The sequence below is a fragment of the Dicentrarchus labrax genome, unplaced genomic scaffold, assembly GCF_905237075.1.
Source record: "Dicentrarchus labrax unplaced genomic scaffold, dlabrax2021, whole genome shotgun sequence".
In the NCBI taxonomy this organism is placed as follows: Eukaryota; Metazoa; Chordata; class Actinopteri; family Moronidae; genus Dicentrarchus; species Dicentrarchus labrax.
This window is the reverse complement of record NW_026136716.1, coordinates 4,819,043-4,846,035: the sequence shown is the minus strand read 5'-3', so window position 1 is coordinate 4,846,035 and position 26,993 is coordinate 4,819,043. Positions and strand designations below refer to the sequence as shown.

General features: G+C 41.5%; 1 protein-coding gene across 3 annotated transcripts in view; it reads left to right on the top strand.

Moving 5' to 3' along the window:
• si:ch73-383l1.1 (receptor tyrosine-protein kinase erbB-4) overlaps positions 1 to 26,993 on the top strand; it is a 230,251-nt gene that overhangs the window by 192,165 nt on the left and 11,093 nt on the right. The window contains exons 19-23 of one of the 3 annotated variants that reach the window (XM_051427370.1): positions 185 to 283; positions 3,976 to 4,158; positions 21,589 to 21,750; positions 24,189 to 24,264; positions 24,529 to 24,675. In XM_051427370.1, the coding sequence (XP_051283330.1) occupies positions 185 to 283; positions 3,976 to 4,158; positions 21,589 to 21,750; positions 24,189 to 24,264; positions 24,529 to 24,675 (667 nt within the window). Of the gene's footprint in view, positions 1 to 184; positions 284 to 3,972; positions 4,159 to 21,588; positions 21,751 to 24,188; positions 24,265 to 24,528; positions 24,676 to 26,993 lie in introns of all 3 variants that reach the window. The other 2 variants (XM_051427371.1, XM_051427368.1) reach the window with 2 other exon arrangements.

The following is a 26,993-nucleotide window of genomic DNA, read 5'->3' as shown; positions in this document are numbered from 1 at the left end:
TTCCTTGACCACAAGTATAGGGTTCATGCATGTGCAGGTGTTGATTTATCCGACCTGAGGAATGTTAGTAGGAGAGTAGACGTCATTAAACACAGGCAGCGCCCATCAAAATCATCAGGGCCCTCACTGTGAGCATGTTTATTGAGAGAGCAGTGCATTTATTGTGATTGCTTGTATATTTCAGGGCATCTGGGTCCCAGAGGGCGAGACAGTGAAGATCCCTGTGGCCATAAAAATCCTCAACGAGACCACCGGCCCTAAAGCCAACGTGGAGTTCATGGACGTGAGTATTTATATTGCAACAATTTGTGTCTACTTTCGCTTGTGTGTATTCACGTTTGTGCGCCTGAGCCGTAACGTCTTAGCCTTGTCAAAGACATGGCCGAGCCTGTCACTTTGTGGGATTGTGCATTTGGCGGTAAATTCTTATGAGAGTACAATCTCAGTCAGAGGCAGTAATAAAGTGAACTCCACTAGGCTGTACAGCCGGGCATGTATTGAACGAGACTCTATTAAAAAAACAGCACTTGTTTATGAGATATGGCTTTATTGGAATCCAGGCGTGAGAGAGGAGAGAAGAAAAGGAGGAAGGGAGGAAGCTGGGGAGTTTCCAATTCTTCCCAGCCTCTTCCTCTCTCTTTTATACATCTTTTTATTTTGCATGCTTAGAGTACAGTTTTTGGACTTCTCCTGTGCATGCCTCCGTCTTTTTCTTGTAAAAACGTTATTGTTGTTCTTAAGATTATACATCAGTTTCCGGTGTGTGTGGTTGTTTTTTGCAGTAGTGCTAAAATTATTATTTGGACTTCAAATTAATCAACTACATTGTCAATCATTCCCATTGTTTAGACCTTGTTCCAAGCACAAATGCCGAAGAATTCCGTTTCAGCCCCTAAGAAACACATATCTTCTGGTTGTAAAATATTGTACGGACAAAATAAATACTTTTCTGTATTTTATAGACAGTTAATCAACTGAAAAAACGATCATCAGATCAATCAAGAATGAAAATAATTGTTTGCAGATCTATTTGTCAGGGGTGTAAATTGTCCCTTAAAAAAAAAAAACACTTCCCAACAAAGCTTTCAACCATTATCACGCCTTTTTGTTAGCAACAAGGTTAAAGGTTATATGCATATGATAGCGTCTTGAACAGGTTGTGTGTGGGTTTACAATGGTCAGGTCATCTAGAGTCTGTCTTCTTAATAAATTTGTTTATTCTAAAAGCCATGCAGAAAGGGCTGAGTTAGTATCAATTATAACTTAATTCTCAGTATTAGCTGGATACGATACAGAAAGCAATTATCAATCTCTTTTTGAAGGTTTTTATTTAATATTTGTTACTGTCAAAAAAGCCAAACGTGTGTAGCATCATCCCAGTGGAAACTTCCTTCTATTTCCCCTTCTGCCCAATTTTTTCCTCTCCTCCTCTGTCCCTGCATCTTCCCACCACCTCCCTCCTTTCCCTCCCTTCCTCTTCCCCTGCTTCTCCCTGCGGGGGTCTCTGTCCATCCAGAGCCAATATGCTCTGTCTGCCGGCTTGTTAAACAGCAATCTAAAGGCAGGCTCACGCCTCGCCACTGGGAGACTAGCCGTTGGAGTGCCAGCTCCAAACACACTCCGAAAATCCACACGTATAAACACACACACACACACACACACACACACACACATAACCAAACAGCGCACACTTTACAACAAAAAGGCTCTCCAGGTGGCGGTGGCCTTGCATGCGAGAGCTGCAGGGTGTTTTGCTTGTGTTAGCAAATATGTGAGCGAGTTGATTATTTGATATGTGAAATGCAAAGGCCTAATGCGCTAATTTAGCGTGTTTTGATGCATACACACACTTCGCTGAACATGCGCCAGTTTCAGAGGGCTCTGCCAGTCTATCACCCAGTGTGTGTGCAAGTGTGTGTGTGTGAGGGAAAGTGAGCAAGTGAGCTAGATGGGAAAGGAGGGTCAGCCAGCAGTAATGGAGGTCAGCGCTCAGGGAGATGAGAGAGAAACCAAAACACACACACACACACACACACACTAGTGCACGAATACACAAACACACGGGTCCTCATAACGGCTTGCACTGAGAAGTAGAAAGCAAGAGTTTAAGCCCGAGATAGTTTACGACTCCCTTTTGGGTCTTTTGGGATCACAGAGTGAGAATAGAAGCACACTCTCCTTCTTTCTGTTACACACAGAGACATCCTCCTTCACTCCCCCCCTTCCTCCCTCTCTTTTTCTTCCCCTCTTGATCCTGAGGTGTGAGGTGCGCCTGGTGTAGAGGTGGCTGGAGTTGTATAATGTCGGGCAGTTAGAGGGGGGAAGCAGGTGGTTTTATGAAGTGGAGATGTAGTGGCACTACTTTGGGCCAGGAGGCTCTGTTTAAATCAGGGCACTGATGGTGCCAAAAGGCTCTCTATGGCCTATGGCCCCCCTCCTGTTTAGAATTAATCTACTCACACCCACACCACCACCACTCTCCCTCTAAGCTCATTCTTTAGCATCTAAATTTAAAAAGGCACCTCATCTATCTATCAGCTGCCCCCGGGGCCAAGCCTGGATATACACCTCCTCGACCATTTGCTGTATGCAGAGACAGCAAGAGAGAGTGTGTCCTTGAGTGTGTGAGCGTGAGTGCTTTAGAGAGCTGCCAAGAGAGTGTGCATGTGAGATTGTGTGAATGAGAGAGAGAGAGAGAGAGAGAGATGCAAAAGTAGATGCGGAGAAGGACTGGAGTGAGTGTTTTTAAGCAATGACTCTGAGTGCAGCTTCTGCTCAGCCATAATGCACACTCTATCACCACCACACATCCTTCTGCTTGCAGCTCTGCAATAACAATTACCCAACGTTGAGTCCCAACTGTTCAAACCTCTACGTCCATCTGCCGCAGAAAGAGATGAGAGGGAAGACAGAAAATTCACTTACAGGCCATATAAAACAGGAGCGAAATAAAGTTTAAGAAATCAAACACATAATAACTCTGTATAAGACAGCACCAGATATTATTAAATACGTACCATCCGTACTGTTGTGTTTTAATTTTGTTGGTGCAACATTTACAGTAACAACCTCTGTGTTTTATACAGGGTAAAATATAGATGAAAAAAGGCTGCACTTGTGCATCTTTGAAGAAGGTTTCTGCAGCATTTTCTTGCACACTGAGAATACTCTGTGGACAGATGCTGTGCATGCAGAAGTAGTCTTTATCCCACAAGTCTTAATTTATGCATCTAACTCCACCTCCAGTAGGAAGTCTTTGGGATACAGTGCAGTATTATCCATTGATGATACATGCATGGGTAGACATTGAATTTACATTTCTTAATCAATAGAATCTCTACACTGATGCTTCCTAACCTTGGGGTCAGGCCCCTTAAAGGGATCACCAAATGCTTCTGTTACAATATTTTTTATTTTTTCACATTTATCACTAATATATCACTTTCTTTATTCACACGCTCACCTCTTCAAGCCTCTATTAACAACTTATGATAAGGGGTCAGAAGAAGACATTATTTTCCTTTAGGGGTCACAAACCAGCCACACTTACAAACATGCTACCACCCTTTCTCAGCTTTTCTATGTTAAGTCACACCGAGGAAAACATTTAAATGGGTATATGGAATGGAGAAAAAACACTCAAGGAACCTGAGGACCTTCCCACTTAGCAACTCTATTGCAGGACCTGCATCTTAACAGCATTCGGCAATGGTGGAGTCTGCATGGTGTCAAGTCCCTTCTGATTTTAATAACATTTCACTCCTATATTTGCCACTCTTAATAGAGTACCTATTATCTGGTAGATCTGTTCAGGGAATAGCCTGTAAATTGGAATTCCTGATAACAACATGCACACAGAAAATCAAATATTTCATACAGCAGAACTGTGTCACTTATTTCTGTATTTCCATCCATGGAATGCAACAGTCTTCTTAGTCCCTCTTTGTCCCCCCCCCCCCCCCTCTCACCCAGGAGGCCCTGATCATGGCCAGCATGGAGCACCCCCACCTGGTGCGTCTGCTGGGCGTCTGCCTGAGCCCCACCATTCAGCTGGTCACCCAGCTCATGCCCCACGGCTGCCTCCTTGACTATGTGCACGAGCACAAGGACAACATCGGATCGCAGCTGCTGCTCAACTGGTGTGTCCAAATCGCCAAGGTAAGCGACTACAACCAGATCAAAAGAGGATGGTGCTTCAGCATTTGTGTCATGTCTTGCTGTATTGGATATGATGGCGATGTGTGTGGGTTGTAATAGATCTAATGGGTTTGTGTTAGAGTCTCCAGACAGCATTTGACAGATGGTGACATACAGAGGCTCTGCTAAGTCCAGTGTCACCCAAAACAAGCTCACATTTTTGCCAAAACATTATTATTGCACGTTCCAAATTTTTATTTAAACAGGTTTCAAAACTGTTTTGAACTGCTTGCGCAATGTCCCGGATCTTTATGATCTTTCAGTTAGATGCTTCACACACCCAGGTTTCCTATGTTTATTGGTATTTTATGAAAGAAACTCTGCAAAACACAGAGCCGGAGTTTGGTTTGTCCATTCTGGGCAGCTTAAAATTGGGCTTCCATGGCAACTAAGTTAACTAAAACATAACAATTATTATCTTCAGATGATTATACACTAATAAAAAATGAATATTAAATTATATTTATGCTAATAAATCCTCTTTAATGTTACACACTGGACCTTTAAGAGCAAATACAATGTTTGAGTCTATTGATGTCTCTTCCAATTTACCCCTTTGATCCTAATGATTCTCACTGCTTGACACGCTGATCATTCTCACAATGACATGGCAGGCCTCTGACGACGTTAAGCGGCTGACAAGTCTAGTTTGTCTTAGAAGCACATCAACACACATTATTCCTTCAGGAAATGAGTGACGGCGCAAGAAATTAGCGAATTAAAGACCCATTCTCTGCTACCCAAACAAAATCTGTACTCAAAACCGTCGAAACAGCAGTAAAGCTTGAAATATTGTGTGTGCATTTGCTTACCCAAAGAACATTTGTGTTTTCTTTGCGAATTAAGTCAATGCAGGCAGACAGCTTGATCGTGTAACTGCCGGGTAAGATTTAACTTCTCTAAGTTATAACTCTGGGATGGCAGTAGGGTGCTAGGCTGCTATTACATGCTGTGCAGGCAGACATCGGCTGTGATACAGAGGCATCCTCCATCAGCTCTGGAAAAAGTAGCAGCAAAGAAATGATCTGACAAAAGGCTGATCTGCTGCTGGCAGTGAACAGCCTGATAGGGTTTTAGACAAGACAGCAACTGTTAATATTTTGTTGATTTTGCGCTCTCCAAGTTTGCCAGTTTGCTAATGTGTATTCTGAAGATGTGTGGTTCTACCCATTGAGGTTTAAGTCAAGCAAAGATACTTTTTCTTCTTCCACTCCTGTTATGCCTTGTCTTGCTTTACTGCAGGCAACAGTTTCACATTAATGGGTATCACATTACTATAGATTTATATTGACCAGTCATGGCCATTGCCACTGTTAATACAGAGATTATGCAGTTTCACTTATGTAATGTATATACAAATACTTCATGCATCTTGAGCAAATTGGATAGCTCTCCAGTATCACAGAGTTCTAAGTGTAAATACAGTTAAGAGTCTCTCCGCTGTGATAATGGCAGCTGAAGTGACACTGAAATTACACAGAAATTAGCCATAGTTATCCCTGTCACATACAAAGTGAATGGAAAAAAACAGCTCCAGGGATTTTAAAACATGCGCTCATGCAGTTGTAGTGTTCATCTGATCCCTAATCGGATAAACCGAATAATCTGTGTCGGTGGGGGAGCAGTGCCCGTGAAAGAGACCTTTTGAAAGCATTGTGTTTGTTTTTCTTCACAGATAGTTGTTAGCTACCTTGCTTAGCCAACTAAAGTAATAAATTACAAGTAAAAAGCATTTATTCATTTATAATTTATATAATATTAATTCTTTTTTATGTAGTGCATAATTACCTGAAAATAAGAGTTTTCGTGTTTTAGTCGTTTTTAACTACAGAAGAATCATCTTCACGTTGACCACCCTGTTGAACCACCATGTTTCTACAGTAGCCCACAACTGATAACAGGGGGGTGAAGCTAGGGCGCTGTAATCTACAACTACATGGCTAAATGGTACTAAATGTTACACACGGGTCCTTTAAGTCCTATCTCGATTTTATCCTATATGTCTGATTATATACATTATATATAAAAATAAACATTTTAAGGAAACATGGTTTTACTAAACTACTCATCACAACTACTGATATTCATTTATTTTTTGATTGATCTTTGGCAAAGGTACCAAGATATATATCTGTCTTTTTCATCTTTAACTCTACAGTGGTCTGATGAATAGGGGAACCAGTGGTGTATACCAGTTGTCACGCTAACTCCCATTAGCATACTAAGAAACTACCGTCCTACCATGAAAAGACCCATACATTTCATGTTTATAAAGGACCTACTGTGCGTAAAAGCTGTGTCACAGACCATTCTTCAGATGATTTTCTCTTTCTAAAGCACACCATTATCAGTCAGTCTATTGGAATTGATTGTTAGTCATCGTTAAAGGCAGTATATCCTCTTGTTTCTTCTATCTGAGCCAATGATGAGTGCTTTGGTTTCATGGGCTGGGGGGGTTAGTGTGGGAGGTCTTAACCCTTTAGTCACCCATGATGGATGATTCTCAAGAGCTTCATGAACAGGTTACTTAAGCAGGTACTTATTGCTGTAATTGGATTCGATTTCACCTGTAGCAGCAGAAGGGAAGTGTCCGTTTTTCTTCGTGGTTCTGTAAGTGAGGAAGAGCAAGAGAGAAGATTATTCACAACTGTCCTCGGCCCTGTGAAATTCAATTCAGCATATATGTTGATTGTGATTGATTGCTATAATTCCAATTCATTTTGTGGATGAAGGTTGACTGATTGGGAATCAAAGACTGATCATTTGTTTTTATTGAGCGAATCAGCGGATCAATTTGGTGGGATCGTTAGGGTTTCTTATGTTCCTGTTAGCCTTTGAATGACCTGTCTTCTCCATTTCTGACAGCAATAAACAAGTATCTTGAGTGTTTCTTAGATCCTTACCACCTGCGTCATAATGATGGTCATGGCTTGTGTGACACCAGAAACTCAATGTGTTATTTTAAGGTCTTCATTTTTTCCAGAATAGAGTATCTGTTACTCAAGTATTTAAACCAGTATTCAGCCCAGATCAAAAAAGTGATTTCAATATGGCAATATGCTTTTTAATTTTTTATTCATTTACAGAGCAACATCATTCATTTAAAGTCGTGTTTCTCGCCAGCTGGCCAATATTCACTCTCTTTTAACTGGAATTTTGGTCTCTACCAACTCCTGAGGGAAATCTCTGACTCTTTAGCTGCTCCACTGTGTTCACCGCTATTCGGACGAAAGCGCTGAATGGACAGACCGACCATCCCTGGAGCCACGTCGCTAGCATGGCTAAAAACTTTGCTAGACTAAACCGAACTTGATAATTACTGAACTGCTCATGAATCAATTTGATCTAATTTAATTCCACTCCCTGCTGATTAGGCATGTGTCCCCAGTTACAGCATGCAGTCTATTTAACAGCATGTGTTTTTCAGACCTCATAACCCTAAAATGCTCAAAGCATTAAAGGCAGATAGCTTGGTTCTTCTCTCTTATAATAGCCTCTTGGATCCTCCATAGCCTGAAGGCATTTTTTCAAGACAGAAACAGACACTCTCTGCAGTGTGTTTGTGAGCATTAGTGTGTGTTACCATTTATGTGTGTTTTTTTTTGTATATCTGAACACCTAACAGTGTGTGTTTGGGCATGTGAGCCGAATAAATAACTCAGAGCCCTCTTCTCTGAGTGATCTCTGCGCTCTCAAGGTAATGATGGGGAACCTGTCCTCCAGGAGAAACAGCATCCTTCGGAAGACACACAATTTTCCAGCAAAGGGGAAAATAATTTTCCCTTGGTCTTCAGTTAGCTTTGAAAAGGATGTTGTTAAGATAGAGGACAGAAGAGAGAAGGTATTAAAGAACAGAGCGACAAAGTGCAGAAAACAGGGCACAGGACATATGAACCAATACAAAGGACTGGCTGTGTACTATAAGGTGGATACATTTATTATTATTATTATTTATTATGATTACCAGTACTTTACTAAGCTTACCAGAGTGGTGTCAATCAGACTCTGGACACCACCACAAGGCTTTTTCCCAAATTGTCAAACTATTCCTTTAAGTAGAAGTAGCAATCTGACATTTGAAATCAGTTTTAACAGTAAAATATAACGTATTTATCAAAAGTATAAGTATTCATTGTGCAGACTGGTGTCTTTCAGAATGTCAGAGTATGTATTTTATTTAAATGTATTAGTTATTTAATTTTAGTCAAGTTGGAGCTAAATTTGGTTAGTTTAATGCATCATATATGATAAAATGATCATATATTGGTAAATCTTAATCTGCAAAGTATAGTAGCTAGTAGCTGTCAAATAAATGTTGTAAATTAAAGCTGTATTTATGCATCTGAGGTTATCATCAGAGCTGACAGCTGCAGAGATACTGTGGAGACCAGAAAAAAGGTAATTCAGCTTGAGGCCCCGTGTTTTCTCCTACAAGTTTCCATTGCCAGTGTTGATAGCGAGGACAACATCAAGCAAGTGGAATAATGGCTCAACAATTTTAGCATTATCAGTAACACTAGACTGTAAACATAGACCAAGTCCTCTGCTTGTCATGATCATCGCCGGTGAATCAAAGAAAGTAAACAGCATTATTTTGCTGTTGATAATTACACTCCATCACCTTCCTTTCAGTCGCCAGACAAGGGAAATCTTCCAATCATCACTCAGTATCACAAGGTGAATGAAAGAATGTCAACACAATTACTTTGGGGTATAATTAAAGCACAGCAGTGGCCTGATAATGTTCGACACCATCCTTACCTGTGTAATGCAGTAAATGATGCCTGAAGTCTGTCTATGATAGCTGCCGGATCACATGAACCTGTCGGAGAGAAACTCTGTTTTCCTATTTCACCATAATGTCGTTTGCCAACCCCCCCACCCCGCCCAACACACACTACACCACCGCTACAACAACAGCACAAACACCAGCCGTATGTGGGCTCTGACCCGGGCAGGTGACCGCTGCGGTGCAAATTGATTGGCCGAGGCCCGCCGCCAGGCAGTGACTCTTCATCACTGAGTGTTTTGGGCATTGAGATAATGGCCCCCATTAATCTACAGCCACACTCAGGGCTGCCCCGCTGCCACTGCCACACACACACACACACACACACACACACACACACTCAATGACTGACGCTCACATTACGACACACACGTACTTTCACACATTATACAGGACACACACAGAGGTCTCTATAGATCTGTGTGAATGGCCTCTAATTTTTTAGTCTCGGTCTTTCCTTTCCTTTTTTGCCCTCCTTTCCTTTCTTCTTGTCTCCTTTCCTATCTTTCTGTATGTACCCTTTGCAATTTGTTTTCCTTTCCTCACGTATTGTGTCCTGCCCATTCCGTACCTCATCTTTACTGTGCTCTCCTCTTCTTGTCTTTCTCTACTTTCCATTATTCCCCATCTTTATCACCTTTCATGTCCTCTTTCACTTTTACTTTTCTTTCCTTTCTTTTCCTCTCTGTCTTTCATGTCCTTTCCTTTGTTTCCTTTTATTTCCTCATCTTTCATGTCCCTTTGTTTAATTTCCTTTACCTCCTTTTCCTTTCATTTTTATCCTTTCCCTTTCTCTCCTCTTTTCTGCCATTCCTGTCTTATCCTTCCCTTTCCTCTCCTTTCCTATCTTTCTGTTCTTTCCTTAAATTCCTTCCCAACTTTTTTCTTTTGCTCATTCTGTCCTTGTCTATCCTTTTCTCTATACTCCCCTTTCTTTTTCTTTTCTGTTCTTCACCCCCTGCCTTATCCTTCCCTTTCCTTTCCTGCATTCACATGTAAACAGCTCTTTTCCTTTTACAAATCTTCCCATTTCTCTGTTTCCATGGTGGCCATGTGCTCGGGTTAACATAGATTAATGTTTGCCCTAGTTGTGTGTGTGTGTGTGTGTGCGTGTGTGTGTGTGTGTGTGTGTGTGTGTGTGTGTGTGTGTGTGTGTGTGTGTGTGTGTGCGTGTGTGTGTGTGTGTGTGTGAGAGAGAGAGAGAGAGAGAGAGAGAGAGAGACGAGAGAGAGAGAGAGAGAGAGAGAGTTGTGTGCAACGCTTTGCGTAGTTGTAGAAAACTTGAAATTTCTCAGTGCAAGAAATGACCTCTTTAATGCCTTTCTGTCTCTTTCGGCATCTCCCTCTTGTCTCCATCTTCTCTTTATCACTCACTAACTGAATCTCTCCTTCTCTCCCTTTCACACACACACATATACAGAGTATTTTTTTTCATTAGGTTTTGGATTATTAATGGAATAATTAGGTTTGGGATGTATTTTAATGAAGAAATCAATCACTGAATTAAATATGGGTTCGGAACGGAGTGTATGCGGAGCTACAGGAGTCTTTTAATTTGACTCCCCTCTCCTCCCCTCTCACTTTCCCTCTCTCTGTCTTCCTTTCACAGTCTCTCTCCTCAGGCTCAGTATAATGAAAGTAGAATAGATTCTGCGGGGCTGCTGTCCTGCCGGTGAAATGATTGGCTTTGGCGGCGAGGCTTCGGCTGGACGCAGGTCTCGATTGGATTTTGGAGGGGGTAGAGGTTGGACGGGTGCTGTTATCTAGGCCACATTTGTGGTAGGCAGTGAGGGAGTAGAGCGATTCGTATAAACACACCCACCGGCGAACTCGTGGACTGACATTAGCACAACATGGCCTGCAGGAAAACTCCTCCAGTTAGAGTAGCGCTGTGCTGTCATGGCGGCTCTGGGCAACGTTTTACAGATTGACAGAGCTAATGATGCAGCTGAACATCTGACCTTAAATCATTTCTCCAAGGCAAGCTTGATACTGTACTACGTTGTGGTAAAATATGCATGGAAGCATGTGTGCGCAGGCGGTACATGCTTTCAGCTATGTGTGTTGAAAGGACTCCAGCGCCTTTACACACTCACACAAACACACACACACACGTACAAGGTCTTCTTTTTATGGCCAAATCAGCAGACATGTCCCCCCACTGCTTAGTCAGGGAAAGGAAAAGTAAAATCTGGGGACTTTTCAATTTGGCTCCTGATCTTTGGCCCCATATGTGTGCGTTCATGGGTGTTAATATTCTTGTGTGGAGGCACAGCTGTGTACGCTTCCCCACCAGTGTGTGTGTGTGTGTGTGTGTGTGTGTGTGTGTGTGTGTGTGTGTGTGTGTGTGTGTGTGTGTGTGTGTGTGTTTAGATTTGCATCCTGCGGTGGCTCCCCGGAGATGCCACCCGATGGCAGGAGATCCAATCTGGTCAAGCTTAGTGTGGAGCCCTCTGTGTCATTCACTTCCCTGCAAATGCCGCTCTGTGCTGAGCAAACACATCTCAGCTGTACTCATTAGCCAAGCCTTAACACTTCTTCTTCCTCCTGCTCTATCTTGTTTCCTCCCTCCCTCTCTCCCTCCCTCCCTCCCCCAGCACATATCCTTCATCTTCCCTCCCTCACTGGAGGATGGATTCCAGTATTAGCTTGGAATCAAATCACCTTCCCTCCTGTGCTCTTGTGTCTATCATGTCATTGCATCTCGGTGAGAGGAATGTCTCAATGGACTCTAGCACGTAACATGCTCATGCAGGCCTGGACATGTGTGTTAAGACATTTACACTGTTGCTGATACTTCCCTGATAGACCTAATGTTTGCTAGTGGAATACAGAAAAATGTTCTGGAACAGTTCTCCCTAGAAAGCTGTTAGCATTGCAGCGGCTGTGGCTCAGGAGGTAGAGCGGGTATGGCTCCCTACTATGGTGTATGGTGTATGAATGAGTTAGTTTCTGTTTGTGATGAACCTTTGCCATCACTGTATGAATGTGAGTAATTGTGGCATTTAGTGCTTTGAGTGGTCGGAAGACTATGAAACCTGGTGGATAAATTGTGTTACTTTGACGCTACTGACATACTATCTCCTCTCTCCTCTCCTCTTTTTATCCATCATTACAGTTTATCCCTAACCTTATCCAAGAAGTTTTTGTTGCCTGAACCCATCCAAACGTTAACCATAGAGATGGCAGATGAAAAAGATAAATCACCTTGAATAAAAACTATATACTTTACAAAACTCATTATTATGATTCCAGTAGGCAGAATAAGTGTGGGTGTACTTGTTTTACAGTCTTTATTGTTTTTACATAGTGCATATGTCTTTGCAACATGGCATGAGATCTCAAGTTCTAGTTTATGTCCTGAAATGTATATAAACAAAGCAGATATTAGTAGTAAAATTAGTCAATTCAGAATTTTGCAATGGGCTTTTCTATCTGTTTACCATTTTTATTTCCTCTCTCCATGCTCCTTGAGGACTCATTTTATCTCTAACACGTTGTCCCGTGTCTGTTTTGTTTAGATTGCTCTCATACATTGAGAAGCTCTCTTTATCCCTTATTGAAAACATGATAGCCAACTGACGGCATGCTCCTAAAGAATGAACCTCAGAAAGAAAGTGTACATACATTCTGCTTCTAAGAAGACCAGTAATGATTGTGTTAACATGTGAAAGATTTCGCAAAAAAAAAATGCTGTGGATCCATTTTGAATAAAATATATATCAGTGCTAGTTGCCATATTGCAGATATAAATAAAAGATATGCACTGAAAGGCAGTTTTAAACTAAATGGAAGGGGAGCGCTTGGAAGGGGAGGATGAAGTGAGTTCGTTGCGATCAACTAGATGCCACTAAAAAATAAATACAATGCTATGGCATCAATGTTCATTCTTAACTGTGGAAATAGTAGTATGGCAAAGCAAGGTCTGCATGCTAGCTGTTTCCTTTCCAGAACTTTTAACCGTCTTCTTCAGCAGACAGTTTGAGTTTCAGATGGATCTGTTGACATGAAACGTTCTTGTCCGTGTTGGTTTAAAAGTTAATCAGAATCAGAATCAGAATTAGGTTTAAGTGCTTGAAATTTCTGGAAATGGTTGGAATTTGTTTTGTCAAAAAAACATAAATTCTCACACCCCAAACTTCTTTTCTTCATCGACAAACTTTACTCTAAATGGCAAACAACAATGATTTATAGTGAACATTGATGTGTTCAGTGCCACCCCATTCATTCAGATTATTTTATTCCAGTCTATATTTCCTGCTAAAACACATTATAATATATTATACGTTATAGTGAATTTAATACTGTCAGCAGGCTATAAGGTAGTGATCCATGTTCAGCATTTCATTTTTCCAGAGGCTTTATTAATAATGCAGTCCCACAATTCTTTGCATCTCAGAGCTTGTTTGAAAAGCACATCACGCTGTCATTACCAAACAGTGCAACCCATAATACTATCCTACATCAGAAAACACAAAACCAACTACTGTGCACCCTGAGCAGCTTTCCCCCCATCCTCCAACACATTCACAAATTCTTCCACATACACATGGACCAGTCGCCAGGAGTACGTACATGTCCCTGCTGATGCAACAAAATGAGGAAACAGGGTGGAGGGGAACTGAGGAGGAAGAGGTGATGAGGAGAGCGAGCGGTGTAGAGATAAGCCTCCCGGGTCTTTCTAATTATCTGTAAGGATCAGCAGTGCTCAAGGATGCATAAGGGGAGGGATTTGACTGCTAGATCCACTGGGTAGGAAGACCTGATTGGATAGGTCACCTCTTTACACACACACACACACACACACACACACACACACACACACACACACACACACCCATTACTCATGACGCCTGAAGCCAAGGCTCATTAGACCGAAGCGTATGCACACGTGCATATGAGCAGGAGGCGGATATTCATGGGGATTCTCCTGCAACTCCTCCGTCTGAAATCTGCTCACTGTGACAGACTTTCTTTCTTTTTCTTTTTTTTCCCATTATCAAGTCCTACAAATGTCACTTTAATAAAACAAGCAAGAAATAATAACTCCGGGATCCGATACGAATCAATTTGGTGCAATCAAGTTTTCATTTCCTTGATAATAGCGGCTGTGTTATACACGAACAGGAAGCAGTAAGAGAGGGAAAAGAAATAATTATTTGTTTATGTACCCAAGCATATGCCACCTGTTTAAATATAGATTTTTTTAAATTATAAATATATACATGCACACATCTATGGTTTTCGCTTGTATGTTTTAATGTCAACAGAGATTTGTCCCCTTTCCATTTCAGAAGTAGCCAGTGGGCAGGTCGAACCAAGAGACGCCTGACAGCTTCTCACCGCGATAATTGACCACTGTGATTAAATATTATAATTTCTCAGTGTCACAGCAAGTAGCAGGCAAATTATAGGCATTACTGTGAAGGCTGACTCAAGTAAGGATCACATGTTCTCACTCTGCCCCTTCTGCTCTCTTCCTCTGGATGTCTCTATTCCTCCTCTCTGTTTGGTCCACCTGTCCAGCTCATAGGCCACTGAGCTGTCGAAGAAACCCATCAATAGGGTCCTCGCGGCTGCCCATAGGCCATCTCAAACTTCTTAACACCGTTAATTGACGCTCGGATAACATTTTGCTGCAAATGTCACTTTTTGTTGCAGCTAATTATTGATTTGATAGCAAATTGAGTGTTTTATTTTGAGAGAGTAACTTTAAGGACTTGCAACTTAATATCACCGTCTCTGCTCTCACTGATCAAAAGGTTGCTGTTTTCCCCTTTCTAATTCCACTGCCACAGCCACAAAATTATTGACATTTGCTCATGTAAATTTGCCAGCAGCGGTCTTTTATTGCCTGCACGGTGACATTTTGAAAGGCTCTTTCCATCCCACACGGGAGTTGAGATCATGGTGACAGAGCTCAGATAATTTTACATTTGTTTCCCTCTCTTGAGGTGGATATAATTAAAAACGTAAGCAGGAAGACATTAAGCACAGATAAGTTCTGACATTGTTCTTAGAATCCACTCCCACCGAGGGAATTGCACCCTCTCCTGCTTCCGCGTGCTTTATCTCGCCTTCAAACCCCCGCACTGTGTTCAACCCTCACACTCACAGGTGCAGAGGGATGCACACACACACACACTCATAAACACACTCGGCTCTGCTCAGGTTGATAGATAGGTGCATTTTTTCCTGCACTGTTGTTCCACGATGGCTGAATGCGGAGTAAATGGGCCTGCACCCCCAACTGCTGCGCCACCACCGATCTGCCGTTATATATGTCAAATTATGTCACATTCACCCGGAGCATTCATTAACCATCCGAACCATCCGGTGACGCAGGTTAGCTTATTGGTTTCCGTGGTGATTCAGTGCAGTACACCACCTTAACGTGATATTCTAGCTGCATGCTGCAAAAAAAGTGCTTTAGAAAGAAATTTCACTTGAATTTCATAACGATGTATAAGAATAAAACTTGAATGCACGCCCACTTGAATACACACATGATTAAAGAGACTATTGACTGGCTCGTTCTCGCGCCTTCTATTTTTCTCTGTCTCTCACACATAAACACACGGAGGTTTTCACACACATACTTTGGAGACTGCCAGCTCTGTGGGAATGCCTTTCCATTCTATCTCCTGTGCAGCACACAGCGCATGACAGACGACCACCTGCGCCACCTGAGCAGACCCATTGTGCGCGCTGCTTATCACACTGGTCCCAGTTCTCAGCCTGCGGACAGTCCCATATTGCTCACATTGTTGCTGCCTCTTCACCCATTCGGTGGGGGGGGTGTTGTTTGAAAGCGCGGGGGGGGGCACATCACATGCAGCGCTCTTATCGCTCCCTCTGGAAACAGGCACCTCACCCTCTGGTTCCTGTAAGAAAGTGAGCAATCCTGCCAAGCGGGTTGCACCCAAGAGTTGTATCATTAAAACTATTTAACCACTGGTGGTTCCCACTGCTTTCTTTAAAAAAGCATGTTGCCTGGCAACAAAAACAGTAAAGTCATACCAAATGAGGTGTGTAAATGTTAATATCTCAGACAAATACTAGTGTAGTAAAGACCTGAGTTGAATGTATTCTGCTGCACTCCATCGTGTCCACCTTCCTATTCTTTTACTTACCTTCCAACGGCTCTCCTTTACACCCAGCATCTTTTATTCCACAGCATCTTTCTCTCCCGCTGAGATGCACTGCTCCCTGCAGTTCCACACTACTCCACTCTTTCTTCATGTCTCGTTTCATCCTTGTTTTCTTTACTAACTAAAGACCTAAAGACTCAGATCTTTTGTCCTCTTTTCTTCCTGCTTAGACAGAAAGTGCTAATGGGTCACAGACCAGCAGTGACCCTCTCTGTTGCGTGCTTTGGAAAACTTTTAACCTCTGTAAACAATTTTAGACTCTGCAGAGATGAAAAAAGACCTTTAGTGTTGTTTAAAAATTGTATTTTATCCTGCCTGGTAGCCAGTGTTGGGTCGGAGGAGGATACACTATAAAGAGTAATTATTCTCAACAAACCACAGGTCATTTGACTTAACACTGGAAAAGAACCATTCAAAGCCTTATATCCTCCATATTACTTTCAGCATCATAATCAACCTTTTGTCTCAGAACAACAGAGCAAGTAGGTGTCAAATATGAGTAAAGTAAACCTATAAGCTGATATAAAGCTGGCTATGGCTGAAGTAGCATAACTGATCCTGGACTTTTGAGACCCATACCGATACTGATGAGTGTGAGTTTAACATTATATCTCATACAGGTGTGCCTTTCTTATATTCTAATATTTTTTGATAAAGATACCTTAAATTTGGCATTTCTGTACTGTAATTTATTGTTACTTTTCAGCCAAAATATACACAGACAATTATAAACCAAACTAAAACTAAAATATAAACTAATTTATTTATCATTTATTATTGTGCTTCGACAGCACCACTTACTTCAAGCCAAAAAAAGATGCATCCCAATTATCAATAATTGTTTTCCATTTTTAAAGTTATGTCCACTCAATTTTAACTTTGAACATTAATTTAATACAATAGTTCAGTTGTTAGCCAGGACCTGTTCTCTTCCATTTGAAAGTTAATAGTTAAATTGCAGCAGTTAGTCTAGACTTTACACTTAACCGTATTTTCAGCTTGTTGCATGAACCTGCAGGACATTTTTTTCATTTTGTACAATCACAATCAAGTAGTGGTTTTTGGAATATCTGGCTGTATTAATAGTTTAATCAATTGAAAATCCAGATCTTCCGTCAGCGTGAAATCTGTACCGCACATTCACAAACTAACAGTAAATGGCTAATGAGACAGTACGTCTGAGCACCCTCAGACTCTTGCAGAGGTCTGGGCTAAACAGCAGTTTTAAAGAACAATACTTTTGGCTGAAAAAAAAAAGTTTAAATATTTATAAGTACCATGGTAGCACTTCATTTCGAGGGCTTAAAACATTAACTAGTATGATTTGCGATGTGCGGCAGTGCTGTTGGGTCCTTAACCTTAATGCTCCAATGTAGCAAGCCTTTTTGTGTGCTGTGAGAGCTGGGAAAAGCTGCTGGGGAAATGCTTCATGGGACCTTTTGTTTAGGGTTCAAGTACATGTTTCTGGGACTGGAGGCCTCCCCTGAACTGAACAAATTTATTTAAAGCTGCTGCTGCTGCTGTTGTTGACATTGACCGTTCATAATGGTTCCAACCTAATCTCAACTTTAACATTGAAGTTTTGTTCCACAATGAGGAGGTTAACCTGCTATCTGAGTTAAATGACGTAGGTCTAAACTTTAAACTTAAAGCATTCATTCAGATATGTTGCTTTTTCTAAAGCATGTGTGGCATTTTGGAGCTTCAACATAGTTCACTGTGGGCAATAAATGGAAATCAACAAATGTCAGCCCTTAACATTGGATTTGTCCTTTGTCACGACAGGCATTTTTTAATTTGGTTTTTCTGTATGAAAACCAAAGGTTTCAAGGCTTCAGTATCTTGGAACATGTATAGGTCCTTGGTCTGTGTGAATGTAATCAGATGCCATTGAAATAAAAGGGATGTAAAAAAGGAGGTATAGAGGCAGTAAAGATGGAACTAAGGAAGTAAACACAAAGTAAAGAAGGACGTATAGAAAGAAAGGAGGTAAACGATAAGCAAGGAAGTAAAAAGGAAGTAAAGAAGGAAGTAAGGACTTAAACAGGATGTAAAAAAAGAAGTAAAGCAAGTATAGAGAGAAAGGAAGTAAAAAGAGAAGTAAGGAAGAAAACTAGGTACAGAATGAAATAAGGAAGTAAAATGAAAGTACAGAAGTAAAAAGGAAGAAAAGGAAGAAAAGAAGGTAGTAAAAATGAGGTGAAGAGAAGTGAAGAAGGATGTAATGAAGTAAAAAAATAAATAAAAGGGAAGTTAAAAGGAAGTGTGGAAGTCTTTTCCATGAGGCTGTCTGTTACTGTTGGGTCTCACGGTGTCACAGACAAGATGCACTTCTGTTAAGTCCACAAGGGCTTAGGTCTGTCTCGTTGCAGAATCAGCAGGTGCTTAAGGGCTCCGATATGAACTTTATAGGAGCCTTCGTGCGGATTTTTAGTATCTGCAAACCTGCAGACCTTCTCAAAGAAACTGGATGTAATTCATCGTTTTGGCTATAAGAGTTATGAGTTTTCAGTTATTTATTGCACTGGTTAGGAAACTCAGACAAAATGCATTTTCCCTCTTTGTCTTTGTACATAAACACATACATCATCTTTCCTTTAAAGGTCAGTCCTAAACATATACTTTGAACTTTGAGTGCAGCTGCCAGTGGAAAATTTAGAGTGGTGCACAGCTCCACGTGTAGCTCTTCCTTTGAGGCAAACTTCTTTTACTTTCTTCACAGAAAAATAATAGCTGAGAGAGAGCACAAAGTGATTTTGCCTTTCGGGTACACAGGCAGGTACTCACTGTTCATTCAAGCTGTTATTGCTGCAACTTGCACTTAGGAACTTAATTTTGTTTCGCAGAATTTCCTTAAACAAAGAATCATCTATAGTTCATTCGTGGCCAACATGCAGTAATAAACTGGACCCTAGAACCAATCAAGGAGGCTCTTTACAAGGTGACAGGGACTATATTTAACTGTCAATCATGCACAGGCAATGTAGTGTATTGTCGTGCCCGGCTGAAGGCTACAGAGCACAAATAGGAAGGAAATTTTGAACAGTGCAGTCAGTGGGCTCTTAACAGAACAGAACAGAACAGTTATGTTGTTCACCAAACATGGCTGGTTTAATTACCTTCTCTGCAAGTTGTATGATCTACAGTGTACAGGTTATGTAATCACAAATTATCCAATTCCACATCCATTTTAAAGGACCTTGGGCCTCTGGGGATTTTAACACTTAAGCAGTGTTAAAGCGGCACAATCAGCGGGACCCTCTCGACCTGAAACTGAGGCTGCCCCCACATCCTCCACTGGGACGCCAGTGTTTACCGCCCGGAGTGGCTGAAAATTAATTGGCTCCTTGAGCTGCCGTACATTCCCCCTGTCAGTGCGTTGGCCTCCCCTCATTGCCCTGTCACTTTAAGTCGAAGTGTATTAATGGACTGTGTGGGCCATTGATTCCTAATTCCTCTCGACGTCGACATCGGGGATAAATATTGCGTGGCACGGTCGTCTTCTAGTTTATTGTAATCAGCATTGTTATTGATCGCCTGCCTGAACCCCCAAGAAGTAATCTATTTTAAATACACTTTCAGTAAAAGGGGGGCATTTTGGGCCTTGTCCCAGCACATTGCCTTCATATTGGCAAGGAAAGAGGCACAGATACTTTAGCAAAAAGAGGGACACAGGATAAGGAAGTAGGAAGTGTCCCAAACTGGTAGGCAAAAGATAAAGAGACTGAGAGACATCCAAACAGACTGACAGATAGAAATATTGCCAGAGCCACCAAGTATGCTCAGTGAGATATATCTTGCTTTCACGTATTGGTGGTCTCTGGGTGGTCTCTGTCAGCATGTGTATGTGTGTAAGTGTGTGTCTACGCGTCTGTCTGCGCGAGGCCGTCGAATGATGGATGAGGGCTCAGCCAGCGGCGAGCCAGACGTCGGCGCTATCGATTTATCCTCACATTTGTCTGGGGGGAGGCGGTGCAGGGCGGCTCGCCACGGAGAGCATTTTCAACACAATGCGTCTCAGTATGTAATACACACACATACACACACAGACATATATAAAGTATTTTCACCATAAGTATTTCAAATGGGCAATGATTCTCTCGCGCCAGTGGAGGCGTGGGGCTTGGATGAAATTTCGTATTGTCTGTTGAGTACAATGGCTGCCTCCCTCTTTGCCAAGGTGTTTTTATTGATCCACCTGTAAAGTGGCATCCACTTGTTTAACATCCAGTCTAATACACTTCAATTGGCGCAGCCTTGCCTCCTCGACTTGTTGTTTTGTTCATCTATGAGCCCAGAAGATGGAGAGGAAGTGTGTATGTGTGTGAGACGAGTGTGTTTGTGCTCACGAGGGCATGATGAAACCTGTGTGTGCTTCCGTGTATTCATGAAGAAAAGGTCCCATGTGTGTTTGTGTGCCTAGTAAGTGTGTTAAATCTGTGTGTGTGTGTGTGTGTGTGTGTGTGTGTGTGTGTGCACAAACTCGCATGGCTGCAAATAGGTTTTTGTGCGACTGTCAAGAGTCCCTGCTTCATCCAGCCCATTGAGCAACAAATTAAGGTTGCAAAGCAAAGTTGCCATTCTCAAGGATTTGTTTGGTTTTTTTTCCCTGTTACTCGCTTTGCTCATTGGGTGTTCATAATCAACGTTAACAAATTGGAAGGACATCCATTGTTCTCCCAGTCTGGCCATCTTGAAAATGGCCCCAATTACCAGGGACACGGAGGCGACATGACAGAGACGCAATCTCAGTTATGACTGAACGTGATTACACCTGAGTTGGACATGTTATTAGAAGTAGATATTGATGTTGCACACTTAAAGACACACAGCCAACTCACCAGTTTTATATTCCACCAGTTGCTTGGTCCAGCTTTTGAACAGCAGTGGAGAGAAATCCATTTGCCTTATATATGTAGGCTGTAATTTCAAATATATATTTAATCAATTACCATGCAAGAATTAAGTGGCATTGAAAGGCCATGCATTGCAAAAAATGTTATTATTTGTAATGAAGAATTATCTGTTGGTATCTGAATGCATGTCGACATGAAGTCAGATAATTGCATTTCAGAAACCTTGGAGTTGAAGAATGTTTTGTACCCGGAATTGTGATTCGAGAGGCTGCTCTGCTGTATTTTTCACTTGTCAAAAGTCTGAAGCTCTGACTTTCTGACATGTCAGGAATGCTATAAAAGCTACCTGAGATTGTCTGTCTCCTAGAGTCATATATATGAGGTATGATAACGATGAAAGATTGAATCTGAATGTCTGTGTGGGTGTGCGGTTAATGATGATGACAGTTATGACAATAATTTTATGTTAGTGCTGACATTTACCGCATCGACGGGCTCAGACTGCTCCGATCATGGAATATAAAATGATAAACGGCTCCATGAGAGGATTCATAGTCATCTCTCACATTTTCTCACTCTCTTTCTTTTCTCTCAGGGGATGATGTACCTGGAGGAGAGGAGGCTGGTCCACAGGGACCTGGCGGCCCGGAACGTGCTGGTGAAGTCGCCCAATCACATCAAGATCACCGACTTCGGCCTGGCGCGGCTGCTGGACGCCGATGAGAAGGAGTACAACGCAGACGGGGGCAAGGTTGGTGTAAGTGGAGGCGTGAGCATGTTTTTGTGTGTGAGCTACCTGTCTAAGAGCAGTTTAAGACGCAGGAAAGCTTACATAAAGTGTAAATGCTGCAACCAAAAAGTAATAAAAACCAAAGGTCACGACTGGTGACAAGGGAAGTTAATGAGGCTGCAGGGACAAAAGTATTAGTAGTGTGCACATCAGAATGTGAGCGTGCATCTATGTAGGCTTCAACTAATGATTATTTTCACTTTCAAATTATCCTATTATATTTTTCAATAATCTGTTAAGTGTAGTCCGCCCAGAGCCTGACTCAATATCCTAAAAGTGCTTATTTTGTCTTGTCAGCAAGCAAAATAACCCAAAGTATAACATTTTTCTGGTGTTTGAGTATCAGTAAACACCAAGTATAAATAATAATAATACATAAAGTCTTATTTTTATTTAACACTTATACTAGTCTTATTCTTTACCCTCATTTTCAGTGCACATATTTAAGGTGGATGTCACTAATAAAACCTTCGACTCTTAAACCTTGAATTAGAAATTAAATAATGAAGTTTGGAATATGTTTGTCCGCACTAAACAAGCTAAATTTGAAATCTTCTCTCTTAGCACCAAACCAAAACCAGAGTATATACTGTACCCCTGAAAAGAGCTGGGGATAAGTCTGATCAGACATTGAGTTGCAGTAGCAGTAAAATGAAGAAAACGGTTAAGAGACAACTCTGTGATCACTCACTTCAAAAACAAATTCAATACAGCCAATCACATCGTAGCATAGCGGTCGTCATTAACTTGTACTTGTATTGTTAATTTTGTCAAGCGGCTCTGCAAACATGAAATAATGATTTACTTTTCACCTTGGGTAACAGGTTGTATTTATAAGCTCAGATCAAATCAGTTTTTTCTGCTCGCTCAGTGGTCTGCCAAGAGAAACGGAAAAATATGTAAATGAGAACAACTAAATCATAAGTACGGCTGCATTCAAACACAGTAGAGGGGATGATGGAGAGCACAAGAGGGCAGAACAAAGAAAACAGAATAGCCAGGCTGTGCTGGCTCCACCTTACCAAATGTTGGCTGTGATGATTTATTTTCTTGTTTACCAACAAAAAAGGGAGAAAAGAGAATAGAATATTTTCCCTTTTTTACTATTTCATATCAGGCATTTCAACATGGATGGTGATCTTTACAAAATAACCAGAAAAACACATTTTCACGCGTGAATGACATTTTCAAATGTAGCCAGATAGAACAGGTAGACAAAAACACAGAGGAATGTGTTTTATGTGTCCAATTTCCGAGCTCTTATGGTTGGGAAATATCTGGTGAACTGAGTTTCAGTAAAAACACAATTTAGAAGCACTTCATCCAAACAAATAATGCAGCCACAGTTCCAATCACTTTGTTTTGTTTGGGGACCCAGACTACATTAATCAGGAGCCCCTTCTCTTTCCCTCGCTTGAGACTTGCTATGCAAATTGTCCCGATCAACTCCCTTTATTAAATTGGCTTGTTCTTTGCTGCATCTATTCAGCTGGAGGCCTGAAGGTAACCACTGCATCTTGAGTTGGAGTTTGAGCTGTTATCTGCAGGCGAATGAAAATAAAATTATTTTTCATAAAGCAGACCAGGTGTGTTTGACGCGACCATCTGAGTGAGTGGCTCCGTGTCGGTATTCACTGATGCTATGATAAATGAGAGCTGTTGTCAGCAGATCTACATGTGTGCCATAAAAATGGACGCCCCATGAGAGATAAATCAACAGAGATGAAAGTGGAGGCGCTGCACCGCATTTCCAACCTGAAGCATTTCATTTTCACTCTTCCTGTTCATTTCCCCCAGTGAGCAAGCATGCGTGTCAGGCAGGGGCTGTATTTCAAATGACCGGCACGTATACACGTGTGCATATGTGCGTTCACATGCAAAAGGATAGATAATTGCCTTGTTCAGTGGACTCTACAGCTGAAAACTCCCCTCTTCAGTCAATATGGAATTTATACAACAGTCAGGATACGGCGATGTGTGCCATTGTCCTCGTCGGGAATGTCAAAGCGCCTGTTGTTATTACTATTTCACACACTGCCTGCTCTAAACCTACGAGCTATTGAGATAATGTGCAACAAATGGCCAATACAATCTCATTTAGTATCTTAAAAAGCACGCTCAGTATTGATGATCCCTGAGTTAGAATGAAGCTGATCAATCACAGTACTTGAGTAATATTGAGCAAAGCAAAACTATGGTTGAAAGCGTTGTCGATTTCCCAATATCTTACAAATTCTGGATTAAGAGATAGGGCAGCTGTTGAGCAACGTAGCATAAAGGAAAACTGTCTGCAATTCAAGTGTATATAAATAAAATCTGAAGATTATAATTCAGATTTTAGTTTTTTTCTTTGCTCCTTTCATCATAAAATCCCGACCTTTTTGTATCCATCCCTCTCTCCTCAGATGCCCGTTAAATGGATGGCTCTGGAATGCATTCACTACAGGAAGTTCACCCATCAGAGTGACGTGTGGAGTTATGGTGGGTGACAAATGTTTTGTTAATTGACGTCACTGTTTCTTATGCTCATACCTGTGGGAGGAAAGAAGTCAATGACCTGAAATCCTGTTTCCTTTATTTGCATTTCCACCCCCTTATCTGTCTGCTTATCTTGTTCTCTGTTGTTCTCTGTTGTTCTCTGTTGTCCTCTTGTGGCTCCTGTCTCGTCTTCCTATCTCTCCCTGTCTTGTTCTCTCTTTCTGTTCGCCTTCCTTGAATGCTCCACCTTCCTACCCCCCCGCCCAGGAGTGACCATCTGGGAGCTGATGACATTCGGAGGCAAACCGTACGACGGCATCCCCACGCGAGAAATCCCAGACATTCTGGAGAAAGGGGAGCGTCTGCCCCAGCCTCCCATTTGCACCATCGATGTCTACATGGTCATGGTCAAATGTGAGAAAACACGCACAAACACAGACATACCTTTGTTTTTGTTTTTTTGATGTCGGCGAATACATGCAGCTCTAGTCTACAAAGAGGCTGTCCAAATACTGCTGTCCTTAAAAATGACTGTGTTGACTCTTTCTTTCTTTTACATTCTTTGTGAGAGTAGCAGAGGACTTAGAAATTGATTTTAAAAAATCACCAAAATACAGGAAATGAAGTGTCTGACACACAAATTCTCATGGGAGAGAACCTCCAGACCATGCAGCTGCTGGCAAGGTGTCCCTTATATTTCCACACTGAGTCTGGCAACCCTAGGGCTAGGTGATATGAATAAAACCATTATCGATTAATATAGCAATGTAGTAAATAATTCATAGAGAAAATGAACAGATGTGAATGTTTTTTTTTCAACATGTTCTCTTTCCTGCTTAGAATTAGATGGGAAAGTCAGTGCAGCTGTTTGCTAAATAACTAATGCCAGTGCACAGTAAGCTTAGTTTAGCATAAAGATTTGAACCGGGGAGAAACTGCAAGCCTGGCTCTGTCGGAAGACAACAAAAATCCACCGACCAGCTTGTGCAATAAATACAACTGGTTGTCAGGTGCCAAGTTACTGCCCCCGGACAAGAAATAGTCCAACACACAACCCCCCTGTAAAACCACAACTTGCCATTGTTACACTTTGTTTTTTGTTATAAGCATTATATGTGCTGTAAAGAGAGTTTTGTTGACTTCAGACAGAGTGGGGCTAGCTGTTTCACCATACTTCTCCTGCTTTATGCTAAGCTGAGCAAACCCTCTGATGGCTGTAGCTTCATCTTTAACGGACTGACATGAAAGCTGTATCTTCTCATCTGACTCTCGGCAACAAAGCAAATAAACATACTTCTCAAAACTATTCTTTAAACTGAGAAACAATTTTAAGATGAAATAACCAGATGTGAATGTTCACTTTTAGCTGATACAGTGAATTACATACCTGACAAATCTGAATACTTCCAATGACATTGATACAAACAACATTTGAATACAATATCAAATATCAATAACTCTGTCCTGCTCAATGATTTTGTTTCAGAGATGGTTACCTTAGTATAAATATAATAGCAAAATATCTTCTCAGGGTGTATATCACCAAATAGTACACCCAAAGTATGCACCATTAAATCATTAATATATACAAGTCAGTCATCAGTGAAATAAAAAAAAGCTTCTCTCTTCCTACATATTGCAAATTTCTAACCATAACTGTTGCCTCAGCCACAGGTGGCAACATTAAAGGCAATGTCACAGAGCAGCTCTCCAACACATTGAGTGTTGTGGAGCACATAATCATTTTATTTTAAAATCCTGTTTATACACTGCTGTAACTCAGCTTGAGGTGCCACAGATGAGTTGCAGTTTAATAAAAGGGTTCATATTTTTAATATTCATCTGGTAAGGTGTTATTTGAGCTTGGGGGCTTTGATTCAAGGCTGGAAGAGAGAGATGAAAAAACAAATCAGAGAAAAAGAGGTGTTGTCACGAAGCTGATGAGATGCTGGTTTATGGTCTGCAACATGCAAGCCCCGTCCTCACCAGGGAGCCTGCCCACATTCTTGTTCTTGTCATCTTCCATCTGGACTACCACACCTCCCTCCCAGCCGACCTAGCCCAACTCTCACGCCAGCTCTTACAGCTCATCCAAAAAACCTGCCTTCTCTTCATCCTCCCCAAATTCTCCCATGTTTGTCCCATCTTGCACTCCTTCCCCTGGCTGGATTCAGAACCCTGGTGCTGGTGAGGGATCCACCCTCCCATATTTCCAGGAAAGGGTCCAGACATATATGCCAATCCATGATATGAGATCTGCCAGCTATCGGCTGCTTGGCTATCCTTTTCCTCGCATCAGTCTGGTCACTGCTCTAACCTGCCTGAACCCAAAAATGGTGGACTGACTTTTCTGTCTTCTGGTGGGGACTGAAAATCTCATAAAAACTACTTCACATCAGTTTCTCCCTACTGACTTTTTTCCCCTGCCATTGCAGTTCTTGGTTCTTTTTCTTTTTTAATTATCTAGTCTTTTGTGTTGCACAAATATTGTATCCACACTATGAATATACTTCTTATTATTGGCTGCTTGTAGCTCTGTGAATTTAAACTTATTCTACTGTTGCACTTATTGTGAGTCGCTCTGGATGAGGACAACAGCAGAGTGCTTAAAATGCCAAATGTGTAGGAAGAGAATGATGTGATTCAGCTTGGAGCTTGATATCAGAACATATTCCCATGACAAAATGTTAATCCAGCGGAAATGTCATAATATCTAATTGTTTTTTCTCCAA